This window comes from Chionomys nivalis, chromosome 25 (genome assembly GCF_950005125.1).
Source record: "Chionomys nivalis chromosome 25, mChiNiv1.1, whole genome shotgun sequence".
Taxonomy (NCBI): Eukaryota; Metazoa; Chordata; class Mammalia; order Rodentia; family Cricetidae; genus Chionomys; species Chionomys nivalis.
Genome location: NC_080110.1, coordinates 16,149,269 through 16,172,958, shown reverse-complemented (window position 1 = coordinate 16,172,958; position 23,690 = coordinate 16,149,269). Strand labels below are relative to the sequence as shown.

The following is a 23,690-nucleotide window of genomic DNA, read 5'->3' as shown; positions in this document are numbered from 1 at the left end:
CATACTTCACATTTTTGTTCAGGCAGTTTGGAAAGGCTTTATTTTACGAAAGAAACTGGTGACAGCCCTGGAGGCTATCAGGAATGAAGAATCTGGAGAAGAATATGAAGAAATAGATTTGGAGGATTTTGAATATGATGAGGTAAGTGCCAGCTACAGGCAAATACTGTTCCTAAGATTTTGTTCTAGAGAGTTTCAAAGCTGTCTCTTCAGCTGATTGCTCCAGATGTAGTAGGTCACCACCATCCTTGAATACATTCAAGCTATTTTGTGTAATTTGAGACACTTCCTAGGGTGGGTAGTAACATTTTAAGATAGGTATTACTGCTACTTTCTACCTTTTTCTTAAACTTTCCTCCTAGTTTGTATGGTGTATAAAGTGTCAAGAGGATGGCACCAAGTCATTTTGTCCTCTATATATAATCATTTAGCTCATTTAATGAATTCTTTATTTAATTGATACTATTATTCAGTTCAAAATTTACAGTTTGATTATTTTTTTATCAATTTTGGTTCTTTTTTTTTTGGTTTTTCGAGACAGGGTTTCTCTGTGGCTTTGGAGCCTGTCCTGGAACTAGCTCTGTAGACCAGGCTGGTCTCGAACTCACAGAGATCTGCCTGCCTCTGCCTCCCGAGTGTCAATTTTGGTTCTTGACTATACTATATAGGTAAGTAGCTGATTCTGAATACTTTCTCCCCCATCCCCTCCTGTCCCTAGCATTACAGATATATGTTTAGCATTTATGAATGCTGGGAATCAAAAATCAACCTTCATGCTTGCACAGCATAATTATATATATAATATAATAATATATTACATATCATATATTATTATTATTCAAACTTTCTCTCTTGTAAGCAGCAGGTCCTGATAAAATGATAGTCAACCTTCCTGGTGCCAGGACAGATACATAAAAAGATGTGCAGAATTTCAAGGCATTTTAGTAATGCACTTGAATATCCTTATTGCAATTATCCAAAGGAAATAAATATGAAACTAGCTTGACATATTGCCTGGGATCAGGAACCTACATCAGTATACTATGATTTTGTCCCTTAAATGTCATGCTGTATAGGCAGTGGTTAACTAAAGACAATAATAACAAGTAGATATTTTTTTGTTTGATTAGATATAGTCTACCAAATTTATTAAGTACCATGAACTTTACAGTGTATGACATTTTATTCTCCGTACAATATAATAAGTTATGCAAGCACATTTTTGGATGCTTTCAGAAGAATTGAGATTTCCAGATGAAAGCAAACTTCACTGCAAGCAGTCAGAACTTTGTGTGTTTAACATTTTCTGCACATAGAACTTCAACATGGCGTATCCGGAGAGCACCCTCTACTAATCCTGACCTAGAGAAACTAGGTCAGATGATGATATTATTACTTTATTATGTTGTACAGCAAACAGATTGCTTTCTACCTCAGAGAAACAGCACCATTTGTTCTCTAGTGTGTTACCTTCTGAACATCACTACGATGATAGCTTATAATAAAAGCTACCATAGAATACCAGCAAAGAACAATTGTCCACCAAGAGTGCCTATTCCTTAGCCCTAAACGGCAGATTTTTTTCTCACAATGCACTCTAATGGCCATTATGAGTACTGTGACTGACGGGGTTGGAAAAGAATTCAAGCAATTGATCTTGTAGTATATTTAATTGAGGTTATTGTCATTTGCCTAGGTTTTTGTCCTTCCGTTTCTATATTGACCTTCCAATAGGCTTAAGAATTTGATCCAGCCCCGCGGTGGTGGCGCATGCCTTTAATCCCAGTACTCGGGAGGCAGAGGCAGGCGGATCTCTGTGAGTTCAAGGCCAGCCTGGTCTACAAGAGCTAGTTCCAGGACAGGCACCAAAGCTACAGAGAAACCCTGTCTCGAAAAACCAAAAAAAAAAAAAAAAAAAAAAAAAAAAAAAAAAAAAAAAAAAAAAAAAGAATTAGATCCAGGTGGAGCTATGGTGGACTCCTTATCCCACACTAAGGACATATACGTTAATTTTGTTGTTGTTGTTGTTCAGAATAGTCTAATCCAGTGAGTAGTTGGGCGACTAGTGCTTCTTCAGGACACAGTGTGCTGGGACAGTAACACCTTCCCTAAAGCAAAGCATTTGTCCACTCTGTAAAACAGATAGTGAATGATAGTGAAAAAATATCATATAGAGGAGGGTAATGTGAAAGGAGGGTAATTGGTTTTTCGAGCAATAAATTTTGTTACTGTATTGGAAGTGAGTGAGAAAGATGAATAGAACGGATCAGGTGGAAGAGGGAGGGAGAGGGAGAGAGTTTGCCAAGAGATGATTGGATTTGGGGCACATTTGGGGGAGGGTTTGGAAACCTAGTGCACTGGGAACTTTCTGGAACCTCTGAGGGTAATCTTAGCAATGACCCCTAGTAATAAAGGAAACAGAGCCTGAACTAACCATCTTCTGTAACTAGGCAAGACTACCAGTGGTAGGACAGGGACACCATCTCAGTCTTATTTATTTATTTATTTATTTATTTATTTATTTATTTATTTATTTATTTAGAAAGACTATCTTTTCTCATTTTACATACCAATCCCAGCTCCCACTCTCTCCCCTCCTCCCCCTTTTTCTCCACCTTCCCCTCCACTCTGCACCCCATCTACTCTTCAGGAAGGGTAAGGCTTCCCATGGGAGTCAACAAAGTCGAGCACATTACTTTGAGGAAGGACCAAGGCCCTCCCTACTATATCTAGGCTGAGCAAGGTGTCCCTCCAAAGAGAATGGGCTCCAAAAAGCCAATACAATCAGTAGGTATAAATCCTGGCCCCACTGCCAGTGGTCCCAAACTCTGCCTCAGCAAGAACTGTCACCCACATTCAGAGGGCCTAGTTTGGTTCTAAGTTGGTTCCTTCCTGTTAGGACAGTGTTGGTGATTGCCCATTAGCTCAGGTTAGCTCTTTCAGTGGGTATCTCCATCATGGTCTTAACCTCTTTACTCATATTCTCATTCCTCCAACTCTTCGACTGGACTTTGGGAGCTCAGCCCAGTGCTCCACTGTAGACCTCTGCCTCTGTTTCCATTAGTTGCTGGATGAAGGTTGTATGATGAAATTTAGCATATTCATCAATCTGACTACAGGGCAAGTTCAGTTCAGGCACCATCTCCACTATTGTTTAGGGTCTTAACTGGGGTCATCTTTGTGGGTTCCTGGGAATTCCTCTAGTGCCAGGTTTCCTGTTAGCCCTATAATGGCTCCCTCACCGAGATATCTCTTTCCTTGTTCTCCATCGCTTTTTATAAGAAAAAGAAATACCTGTCCTTCTCAGGAACAATCGTGACTGACAATAAGTGTTTAGAATTAAAATGTGACATGAATGATTCAAAGTGTGCACCGTCAGACTTAAGTGTTCTAGAACCTGAAGAATTTTGCAGATGCCATTCCGTGACCAAATTGGCATAGCCAATATCAGCTGATTGGGGTGGTGAAAAACAGCGGTGTTGAGATGGAATTGAAATTGCGATGCAGCCACTAGCTAGAAGCAAGCAGACCAATGGCCCATTAGACGGGGGCTCATCTGAGATAAATAGGTAACTTTCCAAATGTCACAAGTCCAGCATACACTGATAACTTCAGCATCTGGAAAACAGGCTCAATCAGTGACTCAGTTTCCTCAGGGGATAGCTCTCATGGTGAGCATCCTTCAGGATGTTCTGTTTGCGAGATGTGTCAGAGACAGAAAAATGTAACTGTATTAGGATGCTCCCTTCTCTGTGCAAGAAAAACACTAGTCAGATGGCTCATTGTCTTTTACTACTTATCATCTTCTCGTTGTCCTTACAATAAGATCACTGAATTCATAACAGCTGGTGTACAGCAAATGTGATCATTCCTTGAATTAATCTCCAATGCCACTCAGAAATTAATTTTAAAATTTGAGCCTAAATCTTGTCAGGAGTTTATGTTGAGCTGAAATTCATTATTCAAAGGATAGTCATCAATTTTGTTTTTATCATCCGACATGAATTGGACAAACTGTTCTGCATGAAGAAGTCAGCGGGAGTTTACTGAATTTCTGACACGACTTAACAAGTAATTACTATTAGCAGCTTCAACAGGCAGCAAACATTTGCAAGATCTTATTTTCTTAATTTTCCCAGAAATATCAAAGCAAACGTTCGTCATGTCAACCCTTTTATTTCAAAGTCTGACTAACATCCCTTTGTTTCCTTGTATTGTTGTGTCCCCAAAGAACATCATTGTTTCTGGACTGCCATTTTCTTATCAACCTAAGATACAGGAAAGGAGAACACCGAAGCTTTCAGTGAGAGCTCCCTTTCATATCCTCTCTCTCTCTCTCTCTCTCTCTCTCTCTCTCTCTCTCTCTCTCTCCAATAATGCCTTATTTAAGAAGATTCACATTTGAATAATTTATTTGAAAAGTATGATTTGTATGTTTGTTATTTACAACATAATGGTTTAAAATATCTCATTCTGGTAGACTCAAAATCTTAATTTTATGATCAAATGCAGTAACCAGTATGTTTATTGTTTTGTGATGAGAATAGTTAAAATTCTCTCAGAGATGTTTAGTACATTGTTAGTTGCTACAATTACCAAAAAATTCAACAGATTTCTTATTCTTCACTGCCCAATTGCAACTCTTAAAATCAGTCTAACTGTGAGATAGAAATTTGTGTTCTGGTTATCCTTGTTCATAAAGAATCACAGAAGTTTATTCTGAGATATATCAGATAAGATAACCAAATTAAATAAAATTTAGATAATTATATCTTAAATGTACAGTACTCATATAATTAATATAACTTCATTGAATAAAGAATAACTTGGGAATTGTACAGATGAAAAAATATGATTAAGGATGAAGAGAATGAGTTAAAAGGGAGAAATCTCACATTTGATGTATAAGCTAACTGTTTTCCCATTTGAAGAGCTGTGTATCTTAGCAATGATATACCATACATTTTTATCCATTCTAACAAATTGGTCTTTTATGTCCACCCAAAATATTCTGAAATTTGGAAAATAAAAAATTAAGGCAAACCTTAGCTTATATGTAGTATTGAAAGAACATTGATACTGAAGTGTTAAAATATTGTAGTTTAAGTATCAATGTTTAATAGAAAACATAATTTGCACGACAGGGAGCTAAAATACTGATGCTTCTTGGCTACTTCTAGACTTAGCTGGAAGTCAGTAATGAATAAATATGCAGAAAAATGTTTACCTAATTACTGCAGCAGTCAAATATCAGCTCTTTCCTTAACCAAAGTGTGTGGATGAAAACCCCATCATTGTTTTATAATGTGGGCCTTAACCAGAGGTGCAGCCTCTTGCAAGAGCAAATAAAGCTTTCCTATAAATGCGAGCCCTCGTAGACTCTGGGACTATTTCTGGTTACCGTACAGTTTCAAAGAAACTTGGTAGAGCTTTGCAAGTGACGCCTTGTCCACTCTAATGCCGTTACTTGTGCAGGATGCCTGGGCAGTTTCAGATTCCACCGGCGGCTTCCCTTCACAAACATTGCCTCTCTCCAATCAGCTGCCCTGGCCAAAGGTAAGCTGCCACGGACACTTCGGACTGCTCCATCTTTGCTGGCTCTGAAGGTTCTGCTCTGCTGGGGTGATTAATAATGCAATTTATTGACCTGAAAAACATAATTACTTTTAGAAGCCTTTGACTTCCTCCTCATCCCCAGATGTAATTTTTCATGTAACTTTTCTTTCATTTGCTCTTTATTTTTTTTCTTTACTTTGGATTTCTTTCAACGCTTTATTTAACAGTAGCCAGCAGAGGAAAAAAAAATGATGTACCTCAGCTGCATATTTGGCACTAGACTAAAATCACTCGTTAACAGCACTTTGAAAAAGCAGAAAGACACGCTGAGAGACAGCAGCTGAGGATCCTCAGCCAGAGGTCAAGGGACCACAATATCTGTTATTTATTTGATCATCTTTGAAGTTTTTGTTTTCTGAGATGTTTTAAGCTTTGCAATTAATCATTTTGTACACATGAGCTATACCAAAAAGCATATTCTTCACCTTGCAACCAAACAATAAATTGTCCAAATAGAATAAATGTTCCAAAACTTTCATCTTATTATTATTTTAATTTTGTAATGAATGTCTCTTTATGCAATTGCTCAGGTTTATGTGTGTTAGGTAGCAATAACAAAGCTGGAAGTGTTCAATTCATTTTACATTTATTTACATTTTTAAAATAAGAATGCTCGGACTTTGAAACATGCTGAAACCTCCCTTGCTGTACCCACGCATCCAGCTCAGGCTTGGCTGTGCAATGAGAAGGAAAATTTGTTTTCATCAGAACACACACAGTTAAGTGGCAGGTAAGCTAAGTTGCTCTTTTAAGCGGGGATGAACTGATGAAGGGCAAGGACAAAAGTCCATATCCCTTACAAAAGAAGAATCATTATAAAAATAAGTGTGAATTTCCTGGCTTAGAAGATGAAACACGTGCGATGGTAAATATGAAGATTCTAGGGTTCCAATTATGTGGAGGAGACCCATGAAAGCTGCGACAAGGCTTACATTTCGGTGAAATAATGCACTAGCTGTACAAACGGATCTTTGCGACTTGGCAGGTAGAAAGGAGAAGCAGAATGAAAATCCCAGTGCCACAGTCTTCTCAGCAGAAGAACTGAAGTATGCTCCGTGTAATTGAAATGTAAACATTTTAAATTAATGGAAGGCTTTTATTACTTTTCAAGATAAAGCTCCTCTGTGTCTTACATAGATTTCATTTTCAAGTTTGAGACAACATAAACAGCTTGTAGTTTTTTAAAAAAAAAGCTGACGTACTTGTGTTGATTCAGTTTTTTTTTTTTAAATGCAATTTTGTTAACAGATCTGAAAATAGAACTTTATCTAGGACACCTGAATCAAACACAAGTAAAAAGAGTTTGCTGCAATCTGAAAAAGAGGAAAAAATTTCAGAAGAATGGTAAGTCTTCCATTTTATACTAAAGAAAACAAGAAATTGAAGGACTGCTGGATATCCAAGGCAGATATTGGGGGGGGGCATTCAAGAAGTCATTCTTCTTTAAGAAACTAACTCACCTGTGTAGTAAGTTAGGCTTTCTTAAGTGAGATTACAAATTTATTGAATGCACTATAATTGAAACATGTACATTCACATGTATGTCTATGTATAACTTGGTTTTAGATATTTTACATTTTCTTTTCAATAGGGGCTTTAAGGATATCTCTACAGCTCAGCAGATGCTAAAGAGGGCACAGAAAATGAAATCAAAAAAATTAAGGAAAAAGTTAGGTAAGTAATGACCTTTGAGCAGTAGTTGTATGTGATAGTGACTGTAAAATTTTAAATTAAGCTTTCCATGTCATATTTAATATAAACAAATTAATGCACAGGTAAATATATCTAAGATAATTACTACAATCCTCAACTTCCTAAGAAAATTATGCTATCACATTTAATGATATATTTTGCCCTTTTTATTTTAAAAATATTCCCTGTTCCATGCATATTAGTACTGACTTTTCTGTGTGTTTTGCACTCTAGCAATTATTCTATAATTTCTCTCTAAGCTGGTACATTCATGGAATGTTGATTCAAAAACAATCCACTTACTGGACTCATTCCTTTGAAAGTTCTCAAGTTGCATTGTCAGTCAGTAAGTTAAATACATAAGTTTGGTGGATTTTATCTATAGAGATTTCACATATGATCTCTTGGAAAGAAACATATTTTTTTTTTTTGGATTTTTTCGAGACAGGGTTTCTCCGTAACTTTTGGTCGTAATTTATTTTTTATTATGATTTTTAAAGAATTTGACAAAAATTGGAAAGCATCTTCTTATTTTTTCCCTGTTCACTTCTGAAATTATTGTACAAATAATTTATCTTTCTTTAGACACTTTTATTGAGTTTTGTATCCAGGATAAATATAAAAAAATAGGAAACAGCTATGATTTTTTATATTTTCTTAAAACTATTTAAAATTATCTACATATTTAATTAATGTTTATCTTTATCATCTTATGAATTCATGGGTTTATGATAAGGCTCATAGCTCTTCTAATGTGCACTTTTGTTATAATTAACCAAGAAGAAAAATCTATTCTTGTAGTTCAGAAATTACATTTGTTTTCTGTGTTCATTGAATTATGAGTTGTGTACATACGTGAAAATGCTTAAAATAGCAAAAATAATTTCTTATTTTAATAAATCAAATGCTTGTACAATAAGCCAATTGACTGATAAGTCACTATCCATTAGTAATTTCATGATAACTCATTTTTGAGTTTTTAAACATGTTTTTCTACATTGATGTGTTATTAGTTATTTTAGTTTCTATGCTCTATCCTTTAGAGATAACTATTATTTTGTAGCCCATTCATCAAATACAAATCATTGACCATTTCAACATGCTAAAATGAGTAAGAGTGAGTGCTGCACCTTCCCTTTGCCTATATCTGCTGTTCACTCATTTTGAAAGCCCCAAAGAAGTCCATCAGCTGTGAACCGAACCATGTTATGTCTATGTCAGTGAAACAGTAACTGCAAACCCAGACTGTAACTTCCATGCCAAGTTCAAAGGCAAAATGGTTTGAGAACTGACCCAGTCAATATTCAGTAAATAATTGCTTTTCTATTCTAGAAGTTTTTCTAGACCTTCTGTTAATAGAAGTAACACCGTGCTTGCAGTCCCCTCTCGCTGGAGAGAGCTGAGAAAAAGTTTATGTCACCAAAACTTTCATGATTCTGCCAGTGTAAATGTCTTTCTTCCTGTTGTTATCATCAAAACTTTATTCGTATTGATTGAGGAAGATGTGAAAAGTGAGCATTATTAAATGTTTCAGCAAATGACTCAGCAAGTAATATCTGCATAGATGTGACTTTTCCTTTCTTTCTCTCTATTTTACTTATTTATTTTAAATTTTATGGTCACAGATATATAATCTTAAACAAAAAAGGAGCTTCTTTTTGTCAGTCACAAGGGGGCATGATAGGGTCAAAAATGAGAAAGGAGAGCCCAGAGGTAAACTTTGTAACTCCATTTTAAACTCAATGTTTAGCAGTGGTGAATCAGTGGGATGGGCCAGGTAAAGGTTGTCACCTACAATTGTGACTTTTAAATGAAAATTATCAACATCTTACAGGATTCCAATAGTCTCTTTACCACTGATTGGGAAATTTGAATCTTTTCGTTTCATGTTTGTTGCTTTTTTTACATCAACATTTATTAATGACACAAAATAAATTTTACTTTACACTCATAATGTTAAGTAAAGAATTTAATGACGAATCTCTCATGGTTCTCGTGATTTCCCTTACTCCCGCCTTAGAGTAGGCATACCCGTTGGAATAAGAGAGGTTAAAAATGAGAAAGAAACCAGAGGGACCTTCTTGAATGATCATGTTTTGTTTAACTTCTGTTAAGTCCGAGATTTACAACTTAGACCATTTTAATCTACGAATAAATTATTTAAGACTCTGTACAATTGGGTTTTGTTTAGAGATTAAAATTTAAATCAAATTTCTGTTGCCTTTCCAATTTCATAATTCAGCTGGCAATGTGCCATTGATTTACATTAATATGATGATGATTTAAAATTGTAGTCACTAACGTTCGAAAGCAATATTTAAATCTAAATTCCGCTAAAACTGTAAAGTTACCTAGAAAATCTTAAATATTAGTGGGCATATTCAATACTTCTTCTGTGGAAAACTTGCCAACATGAAAATCTGAAGCCACGAGAGGGCAGCATTGTCCACAAAAATGCTGTGAGACTCACTTGTTCTGTTGGCTGCAGAGATCAGGGTGTGTATTGTGTGTCACTGTCTATGAATTACATGGAATCAACAGTATTCTCTGTTCTAACAAAGCAGTGATCCTCAAAAAAGTCAAATATATACAGAGAATGCAGAAGCTTTAAATATCAGTCATGGAAAATATAAAATAATCTGGTCCAGAGAAAGCACTTAATATTTCCCGTTTGCATCTTTTACATACTTTGATTAGCCAAGAAAGATGAATCCACAATATTTATTTAATGTTGAAATGAGAACATGGCAAGTGCCGAAAGTCCAGTGAGTGGAGAAAGTAGGAGTTAATGAAATAAATTGCCGACAGAGGAAGAAAACTGCTGCAGAAACGGACTAATCATGAAACACAGTTGAGGACAAGTGAGGGCAGCTATGAGGGAAGCCCCAGTGCTGCTGAAATCTGCGGGCATAAATAAAGCCATCTGCTGTAAGGAGCAGCGGGACCCAGTGTCCTGCGCAGCAGAGTTTACAGGCCTCTGGCCCAGGCCTGGTTTGTTTCATCTTACTACTTTGATATAAAGTATCATTTGCATAGGAAAAAATTAAGAGAAGCAGAAGAAGGAAGAATGGGGAGATGATGACGGGATTGCTTGCAGTCTTGAAAGGAGTTCAACAATGTGTGACGTTATCGTTGTCATTGTTTACTTAGTTTGTTTGGGTTGTGGTTGTTGTTCTTCTTGGTGTTTTTTTTTGTTTTGTTTTGTTTTGTTTTTTATTTCGTGATTGACATCAGCTAGAAACAATACCGACTAATCGAGTTTTGCTCTTTGCTCTGCTGACCTACTGAAGGAGACACGAAAGTAACTTCAGAATTTGGCGACCAGAAATGGAGTTAGCAGACACTGAGGGAAGTTTAAGATGCAGGCCTGCAATGATGAACATGGTTTGTAAAGTGAGAGTTCCTGGTGGATTGGAAACATGCAGGGTCAATAACCCGAGGGTAGTGAGCATATCTGGGCTGAGGAGAGGGAGTGGGTGGCTCGTTTGGATGCCTAGCACGCCTTAGAAGAGCTAAATGGGTGCCTAGAAGCTGGCCAAGTATAAGGGCAGAAAATGTAGAATGCTCAAATAATATGTTTTTCTCTGTATTTATCAGATTAATGCATGTTGAATTTAAGCTTCTGTAATTAAAAAAAAGAAAAAAACAAAATGAAACAAAGCAGATTAATTTATTTTTGAAGAAAGGTGGCAGACAGGAGAGAAATGATTCACCAATTATTTTAACACCTATTAGCATGATTCTAGTACGTGATTCTCTCTTGTTCAGTAGGTGTTCGTTGGTGAGTTTATTTCCAAGAAAAAAATGGCTTAAGCCAGTTCCTACCATGACATCATATCCAAGAATTAAGTAATGCAGAATATTAGGAAAGATTCATTTCGTGCATTTTAAGCTGTTCATAGGTTGTGGGAAAAGAGTTTCCAAAGTGGTAATCTAGCTAATGAATTTGTAAGTGAGAAGGATCAAGAATGATTAATATTGACCAAATTTCTTAAGATTTATTTTAGTGACCTCCAAGAGTTGTAGAAAGAATCAATAAGAATTTTAGCCAAACACTAATTTGGTGTGCTTCCAAAATCGATAATAAAATTCACTTTGAATTGTAAGCAGTCGAGTATCTATTTTGCATAAAACTCCCTGAATCTGCTAATATGTCTGGCACCTGACTCAACAAATTACATTAAAGATATTGACAAAAGTCGGGCGGTGGTGGCGCACGCCTTTAATCCCAGCACTTGGGAGGCAGAGGCAGGCGGATCTCTGTGAGTTCGAGACCAGCCTGGTCTACAAGAGCTAGTTCCAGGACAGGCTCCAAAACCACAGAGAAACCCTGTCTGGAAAAAACAAAAACAAAAACAAACAAACAAAAAAGATATTGACAAACATTTAAAAGTGTATATTTACGGCTTTGTTAGTCTTTACTCAATTATAGATTTATATATGGGAAGTTATATTTAAATTAGTGGATAATATGCAGGTCAATGCAAATAAAATTGGTGCTAATGGGATTCAAGTGGGCCAGTGTGGATCCCAAGCCACTGAGCCGTGTTTTCCATATGGTGCTGGTTTAGGGACATGATGGATGTCAGAGTAAGAGAAGTAGAGATTCTCACTTCGTGTTTTCAGAGAGCTGATAAGAACAGGCAGGATGTGACAGAGGAGTTTCTCTGTGAAGTACTGGAGAGGGCAAAGGACCAATGCCTAAGCCTATGAAAGTGAAACCCCAAGATGTGAGCTGGGGAATATTTTCCAAGGAAAACTGTATATAGGGAGTGGAGGCAGCCAGAGAGAAATGTCTGCTGTAGGAAGCAAAATGAAGGGCAAGAGCCCCTAGCCCTTTGAAATCAAAGTCCTGGAGATGAGACACAGCTGCAGGGTTTGGTCTTTGCCTAGCTGGGTTCTAGTCTTGCTTTAGTCCGGTATTTCCGTACTGTGTCCCTATTCTTCCTCTTGGGAATGGTAACAGATACAGAATCTACACTGTGCCACTGTATGATGGAAGTATATGATTTGCATTTTTATTTTACAAGAGTTTATGACTAAATGATTGCCTTGATTTAATGGAAGAGCCTTTAGATTTTAGACAGTGCTAAGACTGCATATGCCTGTGCAAATATTTGAGGTAAAATTTAGGAAATTCACATTCTTTTATGGCCATCAACTAGAGACAGGGAGCTGAGTGCAGTGGCTCAAATTAGAACTGTCCGCAGTAGTCTCAAGCATGTGAATACTTGGTCCCCAGTTGGTAACACGGCTTGGGTGAACCTTCAGACGTAGAGGAAGCACATGAGACAAGGTATAATTTAAAAATCTGGCCTGCTGTCAGTTTGTCTGCTTTGTGGTTTTGGTTCAAGATGTGGGCTCTCAGCATCCTTCTCTTATTGCCATGGCTGCCGTTTGTTGCCATGACTCTGTCAGCCATCATGGACTCTTATCCCCTAGGAGTCATAAGCTAAAATAAACTCCCTTTTCATGTTGGTTTTTGGTCTAGGTGCTTTAATATAGCAATATAAAAGTCACTAATACATTCGTTCAGTTTGAAGAATGTGGTCTCCCATGCAGCAGACCCTGGGTTGAGCCTCCAGCAGTTCACAAAAATTGGGCATGGTGATAGATGGTTAAAATCCACTCAGAAGTTAAAGGCAAGGATGTTGAAGTTAAAACTTTTATCTTAAAAGTTTGAGATCAGCCTACATAGACTGTTTGACACCTTGTCTTTTAAAAAGTCACAATAACTACATTATACGTGATATATTATAGTATATATACATTATATAAAATTTTTTATTCAATTTACATACCAACCACAGTTCCCCCTCTCACCCTTCCTTCTACTCACCAACCCTGCTTCCTTCCAACTCATCCCTCATCCACTCCTCAGAAAGGGTAAGGCCTCCTATGGGAGTAAACATAACCTGGCACATTAAATTGAGGGAGGACCAAGCCTTTTCTTGGTTTTGTTTAAGAAGAATGACATTAAGGTAGTTAATTGTAAACTGAATCAAGCACATAGGAGGCTGGAGTAGTCAAGCTAGCACCAAAAACAGTGACATTTAGTAAAAGGCACAGTTGGTGCCAAAAGTATGACAACTACGCCAAAAGCACGAGAGCTAGAAAAAGGCACAAAATTCAAAAAACAGTGACATTACAAAGCCCATACAAAATATTCCCAGCCAAGATGGCGCTGAAGGGAAGCAAGTGGGGTGGAGACCTAACTTATTTACAAAAAGGATGATTGGCGTTAAAGATGGGGTAAGATGATTTAAAATGCCTGGTGCCCTGGTAATCTCCATTAGGGGCTATAGGAGGTGCTGCTCATGCAGACGTGACTGCTGTTGTGACTGGTTAATTCTCCTTCTATTTCCTTTGGGATTTGTGGGGATTTTGCTTTATAACTTGCATGCTGTAGGGAAATAAACAAGTTCCTGCTTGACTGGACTCCTCACTGCATCTGACTGTCTCTAGAACGTGGGGGCTGGGTGGCAAGCAGGGCACTTCCTCTCGTTAGCCAGGGCCAGTTACAGGCAGGTGGCTCAATTCTTTATGGGGGGCAAGGGAGTGTTCTGCAGAGGAACCCCACACTTAATCACAACTGAGACTATAGAAACTGAAAAACAGATTATGCAAAAAATAGAAACTTAATGAGTAAAATAATACTGCCTTAATGAGATAATGGTTATAAAACATCACACATGGAGCCAAATGCATAAATGAATTTGATTCTCATACTTGAAAGTCTCCTTAAATGTGTTTAAATATTTTTTTTTACACTGGCAAGGAATTTTAAAAGAGAGAAAGAACTTTTTATTTAAAGTAACAATAATGACAGACAAGTATATTTAATGAGAAAAACATACTTTAAAAAGTGAACAATGTTGGATCTGTCTACCTGTTCTCTGCACAGCCTACCTTATTCTCTGAATGATTAAAGGTATTTTCCAGTAACTTAACCATTTTAAAATGTTGTCATTATTTGTGTTCAGCTTCATTTGCTTGTGGCATTTATTGAGTGCCTACACCTATGTGAGCATGCAATTTCCACACGCTGTGTCAACTCTCCTAGCCAAGGTCAATGGTCGAAAGACTTGGCAAAGTGCAAGACCAGTTTGCTTGTAGCCGTGTAACTAGTAAAAGGTGGACATAGGATTTGGCCCACTGTACAATAGACACAAAATGATCCACAAGCTCTTCTCTTTACAGTATCCCTGTTTTCCCGGCTTCCCTGCTTGACTATGTGTTTTCTAAACTTCAGACTGTTATTATTCATGGTGTTATTTCTAGGTATTTTTGGCATCCATTTTTTTCTCTTGTTTAATAATTTATTCAAATTCACTGTATGCACATTGGTTGAAGGTGTCAGATCCCCTGAAACTGTAGTTTTTCCTCATTTTAAATCACCATATATCAATCTTCTTATCATTATTGCTTTTTAAATTTATTTATTTTTTTATTGAAAAAGTTTCCGCCTCCTCCCCACCTCCCATTTCCCTCCCCTTCCTCCCACTGCTCTCCCCCTCCCCCTACTCCACTCCCCCTCCCCCACTCCTCTCCCCCTCCCTCTCCATTCTGAAGAGCATCAGTTTAAGGTGATGCAATCAACATGTTCTGAAAGTAAAAGGATATTTATGGTGCAGTAGTGCTCCTCATATGCTCTTGGAAAATAAAATTATTTTCATGAGTATTTTTCAGACTTGCACTCTAAATAGTTTTTGTATATTAAAGGATTGGCTCTGAATTAACAGCATGAAGGAAGTATGTACTAATGATACCCCTGCTTCACAAAGGAATTTGTACAGAGCAAGAATACTTGCTGCTTTTTCCAAGAAAGTTCCAGTCTTTTATCCATAATGCTTTATTCTTTAGAGTAAAAGCTAACCAGTGATAAATCCATCAATCTATTTCCTATATTCAGAGTATTTACCAAAGACATAAATTATTAGAAAATGTTGTTATGATTTGCGCTGCCTTACGTTTGTTTGTGTCATTTATTGAGTGCCTACATGTGGGCAATGAGCATTATTGATTTTCAACCATTTTACCTTTTGCATGGAAAGTCAGTACTGTTCACGTTGGGAAAAGACATTGGGGAAGCAGTGTGTTCACATTCATACAACTGGTAAGAGCTGGTACTGATATCTAACTCAGTTATATAGAATTGTAACACCATCCTTCTGAAAGCGACATAGATCTAATAAGAGTGCGAGAAGAAAGAAGACTAAGAGAACGGGAAGATGGTTATGACGAACCACAGCAATGAGCAGTTGAAATTATACTTTCCATTATTGACTTCGGCTTCTTTTGAGATATCACTAGATTTGTGGCTGGCTTATATAACATCCTCCCTGGGCTGGGGAGTGTCTGTACATTTGTTATTTTTGCTAATTCCTAGAGAGTTTTTGTAGGAATTTCCAGAGATTATAATACCATAGGGTGCAGATACCTCATAAAGGAGCCAAAGTCTGACTTATAGTTTCTGTAGACATGATCAAAATAGTGTTTGTGAGACACGACAATGAGCCTTAATGGTGCTCAGTTATGCTGGAAGGCTACTGGGAATTGCCAGGTTACTCATCACGGAGCAGCCTTCCACAGATGCTTTTCTTTCTCCTCTCAGTGTACAGTTTGAAACTTACTACTTTAGCACTAAATTATTAATGTGCTTTAGTGTCTTAAATTTTTAAAATGTTGACTCTTTGTTTGATTTAATTCTACTACACTAGACATTAATTAATAAATTCTTACTCTCCTAGACCTTTTTTTCCAAATAATTTAAGATAGTAGAAAAAAATGTACCACCCTGAAAAGGTGGTTTTACCATACTAAAAGTGTTTAAATTTCCAAAAGCTTTCACCCCTTGTTGCTTATATCCCTGCGTTTTCAGTCTTAGGCAAAAACCTCAAAATTCTGCAGGGCCAAAACCCATTTTTCACATTCCATACAATCATTTGTTGTTAATAAAAAATTGCAAGGCCCTACATTTACTGTGACTCACCCTGTAATATGATAGAATAATACTATTTATAACTTTAAAATATAGAAAAAAAATTAACTTTTAGGTTCTGTAAATATGTTATTATAGAAGAGAAACCACCACTTTTTCACGATACGGAGATTTTCTAGCAAGCTGGTTTCTTGCTGTCTTGCTTCCATCTCACAGCTGAGTTCTCTGTATAGTTTAGGGAGGATGTAGTGAGTTAACTGTCCTGCTTGGTAATCAACTGCTTTTTCTAGTTTGAGGAGAAATACTAGGAAAGGAACTAAAATAACTGTAGCCTGACTCCCAAATATAAAGATGATGTCAAAGAATATATGTTCAAATTTTCACAATATTCTCAGCGGTTAAGAGCATTGCTTGCTCTTCCAAAGGTCCTGAGTTCAATTCCCAGCAACCACATGATGGCTCACATTTCTGACTTTCTACTAAAGAAGGGTCATAAGATTGATGTTACGACTAAGAATATACAATTTCTGGGCACTTCTTTTTTACATTATCAAGTTATAAAAGGCATTGGCAATTTCGCAGAGACCCAATGGAATGTATATTATTTTTAATAACAGCGAAAGGAAAAACATGTTCATATTAGAGAAGGAGTAACCAAGAGCTGATCTTTCTTCTTCCTTTTTTCCCCCTAGAACCCTCTGTGAGACTAGCATTATTCAAAAAACACAAAAATGAAGTTCGTGTTACAAAGTCATCGAAGAGGTCACAGCTGAGGAGGGTCAGTTACTTTGAAGGTAAGGTTTAATGTAACACATGGAGAGATTAAAATGTTCTGTAAGGATAGAAAAAAGGTGTTAAAACGTTTACAGCCCTCCTACGACCTAAAGTACACACATATATGTATGTATGTGTGTGTTTGTGTAAAATAGCCTCGAAGAATTAAATATATTTATCAAATTAAAAACCCTATTTACAATGCTGATACAAATGAAAATCCAATTTTCATTTGTGTTAGTGTTTATCTAAATTTTATGTGTCTTTGATTATTGTATAATAACCATGTAATAATGTATCATCAGTTTTAATATTGATATAAAATCTTAATGAGTACAAATTATAATAGCTTGAATTAGTGAGACTGATCACATGATATTCTGATACACTTATAAAATGTCAACTGTTGTTAAACAGTACAAATTATACTTTGTTATATTGAAAGCTTTCTCAGTTACTTTTAGAATGAAGGTTTTCATGTCTACTTCAAAGGTTTCCTTTCTGATTTCACCATACCAAAGAATTAAATTCTTGTATCATTAAACAGAACCACAATGTGACTTACCAGTTTCATACCTATTTGTAGTACTATCCATACTTCCTGATAATTATAACAGAGAGAAAAGGGCATGTACTTTTGAATGGAAAATAACTATTATCTTCTTATTTTTTATGTAATAAATCTTAAAAAGTATACATTATTGATAACGTGATCAAGAATGGGTTCATTGTGATTTGCATTTCATTATGATTTGGAAGTCACTAAGTTATTGTGATATAGAGTAACATATTCAAGTATGTATGACTGGGAGACATGACATCTAGAGTTTTCTTGGAAGTCTATAACAACAAGCAAATATTTTTAAAAATACATAAAACATGTGCGGAAGGTGATTGAGTTTATTGCTTGAATAGTTTATGGCATGTATATATGTATATGGTATTATCCATTATATTGTTTTTATGTTTGCAATTTGTCATGGTAAGAAATTTCAAACTTTAGTGTCCATTGAAGGTGTCAACTCAGTATTGGTACGGGAGAGATGAGTCATTGGTTAACAGCAGAGGAGACTCTTTAATAGGACCTGGATTCAAATCCAGCATATATTTGGAGACTTGTAATTATCGGTTACTCCAGTTCTAGAGTATACAAAACACCTTCTAGCCTCCTTAGGCACAAGGTACACATGAGGTACACAGACCACGTGCAAGCAAAAATATTCATACACATAAAATTAAAAATAAAAACCTCAGTATTTTAGGAACTACTGTAATAGAATTAAATTAGATTTCCAAAATTAAAACAAGCCAGGGCTTTCAAACAGCATTCTATTTCCTGCTATTATGTTAGCAAGCAGTTCACTCTTTTCATAAGTAATAATAACAGTTGTGGTAAGATTCGCACCAATTCCATCGATAACTTTCCCCTGTTAAATAAAGACATCCTTACTACAGAAAGTAAGTACTTAGAAGAAAGAGACATTTAATTTAGATGACTTGAACATTCAGAAAGAGCTCTATCCTAAAATGTTCCAGTGTATTCCGAGTTCCTACCCATGAGAGTGCATGTGAAGAGCGTGTTTTGTTTTGTTTTGTTTTTTAACTATGACCCAATACAAAATAGGCTAAGAAAAGTTCACAGTAGGGACAGAAGACGTTCTATAGAGCACAGGGTTTGCACATAAGTTTTAGCCGCATAATTGTATTTGGTTTTCTTTCTCCCGTGCAAAAGTGCTTGCTTTGGTGTTTTAAGTTTTATTTTGCAGTCCTCCTAAATATTTGGAACTTCCTTTATTATACTGAATGAGTATTATGTACAGATGATAGATAGATAGATAGATAGATAGATAGATAGATAGATAGATAGATAGATGATAGATAGATAGATAGATAGATAGATAGATAGATAGATAGATAGATAGATAGATAGATTTCCCAACTTGTGGGTATTCATTATTGTGGTTATTCTAAGGTGTTTGATTTTAAGGAATGGGCTTTGACAAGAATGGTTCTACATGAGAAAAATTTCCAATTAATATGCTAGCATTTGTCTCTTTAAAAAGACGTGTTAAAGATAAACTGCTAGTGTCAAGCCCAGTCTTTAGAATCATTGCCTTAGGAACACATTCTCTTTGGAGGGATACCTTACTCAGCCTAGATAGAGGAAGGAAGGCCTTGGTCTTACCTTGAAGTGAAGTGTCAGACTTTGTTGACTTACCCTTTCTTAGGAGTGGATGGAGGCATGGAGTGAAGTGAAAGGTGGGGTGGGAGGAAAGGAGGGAGTGGGTATAAGGATAGTTATGTAAAATGAGAAAAGATTATATTTAAAAATTCTTAATTCAAAAAGGGAAAAAAAGTTAAAATTCCATACTGTCTCATATGCTTCTCTGAACTCAACCTGCAACTAGATATATCTTTGCTGATGCAGAGGGAAGCTTAATTAAGCAGGCTGATCTGCTGGGCTGCCCAGTGGTTGGTGCATTTTGAAACCAAGTTTTTTTTTTTGAGATACAACTTGTATGTTATATGGAATATTTTAAGATTACAATTCAATTAATCTTACTGTTACATAACCAGCATTACCTTTTAGTTTTAGAACATTAAAACTTACTTTCCCTTAAGAAAAAAAACTAAAATAAAATTAATAGTCAGATTCTGAACCCCCCCATGAGGGAAATCAAAATTAAATTTGCTATAGGTTTTAGATTAAATAACTCCATGTGAAATAATATCTCATGACTATGGTATGCCAGCATTGTTTTTTAATTTTCTTATTATCCTCAAATTATATCATAATATTATTTGAATATTGATTCTATAATTCTAATTTATTTTATAGTAACATTGTAGGAGTTATAGAAAACCATTCTTTTTCAATTTTTCAGTCATGACCATGTGAAATGTCATGAGTCTTGCAAATTGTATTAAATTGTTTCAGATATCCATAGAAACAAATATGGTTCCACCTGAGGAATATTTGATATGGAATTAATTATATTAAATAGCATGATGTAAAAATCTTATCATTCATCAGTCCATTTTTATAAAATACCTGTTTATATCATTTGCCACATTTGTAAAATGAAGAAAATGACTTTTCGTTAAACCTGGTCAAGGCTAGGCTTTGATCATGCCTGTATGCAGGTTAACCAGAAGTATGCCACGTGTCAGATATTATTTGATTCTTCCTCCAGGACTGAGGGCCTAAAAATTATATAGATCTATTACAGGTTTGCTTGCTTGTTTGATTGCTAGGTACCTCTCTTCATTTAGCTCTGCTATCACATATAATTCTCACTTGGGTTTAAATATCTAATCTTGCCTTGAAAGTCAAAACTCGATATTCCCTTGAAAGGCTCTGATCAGTTAAGAATCCTGAAATTACCCTTCACTGTTTGCTACTGACCTAAGAGGAAGCAGAGTTGCCGTGTTCTAAGTGTGGATGCCGCAAGTTGTCTAACACAGCTTAATTCTTTTTTTTTTTAAATAGCTGTTTCAACTATCTGCTTTAATTATGTTCTATAAATAAATAGTAAATTAAAGCAGGTAAATTTAAATGTTTATAGTATGGCATTCATGAAACTGCGTTACAACAAGTTTTACAGGTTCAAACAGTATAAAGCGATATATGAATGTTCATGTCACTATCCTGGATAGTCCCTGCTGTAAGTCATTTTAGTCTTTTTAATGTTCATTGATAAATCATGATTATATAAAATTATAAGGAACAATATGAACTTTTGAATATGTATACCGCATGGCATGATTAAATTTAGCTAATCAGTCTGTATATTACTTCAACTACTTATAATTTCTATGGTGAAATATTTAAATTATTCCATTAACTATTCTGAAGTAAACAATGCGTTATTATCTTCTCTATTATTGTTGATGTATGTTGGGACTCAACACCTGCTTTTCCTGCCTAGATCTTAATCAGCATTTTCTCATTCCTTCACTCTCCCTACCTTGACTTTTGGTACCGTTTTTCTACTCTCTACGTTCATCAGTTCAACATGACTAGATTCCACTTAGAGATACATGATATGCCTTTTGGGTTTTCTATGTCGCTTACAGTAATGTCCTTCAATTCCATTCATGTTGTCACAATAATCTGATTTCCTTCGCCTTTTTTGTTTTTGTTTTTGTTTTTTGAAGCAGGGTTACTCTGTGTAGCTTTGGGGCTTGTCCTGGAACTAGCTCTTGTAGACCAGGCTGACCTCGAACTCACAGAGATCCACCTGCCTCTGCCTTCCTAGTGCTGGGATTAAAGGTGTGCATGTGTCACTACCGCCCAACATCCTTCACCCTTTTTAAGACTGAATAATATTTCTTTGTATATGTATATGATATTTTCTTTACCCATTCATGTTTTACTAGACTCTGCAGTTATTGATATATTTTGGTGAATATGTTTAATGCAATAAATAGAGACTTCCAGAGATGTCTCTAGCATTCTGTCTTCATTACCATTAGATAACTATCCAGTGGTGAGATTGATAGATCAAATGATACTTCGACATTGCTTGATCAAATGATACTTTTATATGCAGTTTTCTGAGAAATTTCCATCATGCTTTAATTAATAGCTTGTGCTATTTTATATTCCTCTAACCATGTATATTTGTTCCTTTTTCTCCACATGATGGCTTTTTACCTTTTATGTTTATAATAAAATCCATCTTGCAAAAGTATACAATATTTCATTATGGTTTTCATTGTCCTTATATTAGTGATTCTGAACATTTTCTCATATACAGTTTGGTCATTTGCATGTCATTTTTTATAAATGAATGGGTTGATAAGTAGATAGATAATAAATAGACAGACTGATAGACAGACAGAAAAATGATAGATAGATAGATAGATAGATAGATAGATAGATAGATAAGAGGATAGATAGATAGATGATAGATAGATAGATAGATAGATAGATAGATAGATGTTAGAAAAAATTATGACATGTATTTTAAACTTCTTCCTGTGTCATTGTTTTTCAGTTCCCTCCATACTTTTTAAAGTGGTTTTGTTCCAATCTTTTTTGAAAAAATTATCCATTCCATATTGCATATTCTTGGGACCTATGTGTGAAAATGAGGCTAACCATGAATGTGTGAGTTTACTTCTAAGCTTTATGGACCACTTCATTTGCTCATATGTCTGTCTCCATGTCAACATTATGCTGTTTGGATGACAATTATTTTCTAATAAATTTTGAAATCATGGAATTTGATACCTCAAGCTTTGCTCTCTAAACTCATGATAGTCTTAGCTCTTTTGTGGTTCCATGCAAATTTAATAATTTTTTTCCATTTATGTGAAAAATAACCTTGAATTTTGATACAATTGCATTGAAGTTTTACAAATAAATATAATAAAATATAAATTATATAAATATAATAAATATCATTTTATAAAACTGTAAAATATTGCTGGGCGGTGGTGGCGCACGCCTTTAATCTCAGCACTTGGGAGGCAGAGGCAGGCGGATCTCTGTGAGTTCAAGACCAGCCTGGTCTCCAAGAGCTAGTTCCAGGACAGACTCCAAAACCACAGAGAAACCCTGTCTCAAAAAAAAAAAAAAAAGTCTTACATGAAGATGTTGGCAAGAAAAAATTTTCAGCCCTTTTGTGTCTGTAAATTTGTATATAAGGATTTTATTGTTGTTGCTTTTGTAAGTAACTTGTTGATTTAATTTCATTTTAAGCTTTTATAAATACCTTTTATACATATGTAGAAACACTACTTTTTGTATTTTCGTGCACTGCTGAATTTATTGATCAAATATATTAGGCTTTCTGTGGTAAAAGAGTAGGTAAGACTATGATGTCAACAAATAGAGACAGTTACTTTTTACACATTAGAATGCCTTTTCTACTTTTGTCTTGACTAATTCCTCTAGACAGAGCTACTAGTACCCTGTAGTCTGACTGGACATCAGTATCATTTGATCATAGCAACTTGTATTTGAACTTTATTAGCTATGGTCTGTATTTTCTTCAGGGGGCTAACTTCTGCTACTTTACTATTTTGTGTTTCATTTTAATTATTTTTTATTTTTAAGGTTTATGTTTTTACTAATTTTTAAATTATGTGTGTGTGCATGTGTGTGGGTGTGTGCGCATGTGTGTATTCATGCGTATGTGTGTGTGCATTTGTGCAAGTGTGTGTACATGGTCGTGTATGTATGTGTGTGTGCAGGTACTCACAGAGCTAAGGGTAAAGTGTTGCATCCTAAAGATGGAGTAAGAGGTACTTATGAGCCACTCAGTAACGGTACTTGGAACTGAACTTTAATCCTTTGAGAGATATGCTTAATCATAGTCATTAACTAGTATTCATAAAATTGATTAGAATTATACATAGTTTGGTGAGTGCTAAAAGCATGACCTGAGATCCTGTTTGCAAAGGACATAAATACACATCATACTTACATAGTAAGTGGTCCAAAACTAAAATTTTCAGCAACATTAATTGATTCTAAGTTAATGGCATTTTATGCTTAAAATCTGAATTTATTATTAAAACTCCGAGTTTCCTCTCTTTCAGAGACTCTGATACAAGTCTAATAACTGTGAGAAATCAATGATTTAGAAAATTTGAGAAGTGACTTGTCCAAAGTCATATCAAGAGTAAGAACCTGAAAGGGAGCTGATTTCTTCATAAA

The 23,690-nt window shown here is 35.6% G+C and overlaps 1 protein-coding gene across 1 annotated transcript in view; it reads left to right on the top strand.

Moving 5' to 3' along the window:
* Lrriq1 (leucine rich repeats and IQ motif containing 1) overlaps positions 1 to 23,690 on the top strand; it is a 123,819-nt gene that overhangs the window by 51,744 nt on the left and 48,385 nt on the right. Inside the window, exons 20-25 of the mRNA XM_057757912.1 lie at positions 23 to 142; positions 5,476 to 5,556; positions 6,225 to 6,346; positions 6,865 to 6,960; positions 7,208 to 7,290; positions 16,942 to 17,043. Coding sequence (XP_057613895.1) covers positions 23 to 142; positions 5,476 to 5,556; positions 6,225 to 6,346; positions 6,865 to 6,960; positions 7,208 to 7,290; positions 16,942 to 17,043 — 604 coding nt within the window. The remainder of the gene's footprint in view (positions 1 to 22; positions 143 to 5,475; positions 5,557 to 6,224; positions 6,347 to 6,864; positions 6,961 to 7,207; positions 7,291 to 16,941; positions 17,044 to 23,690) is intronic.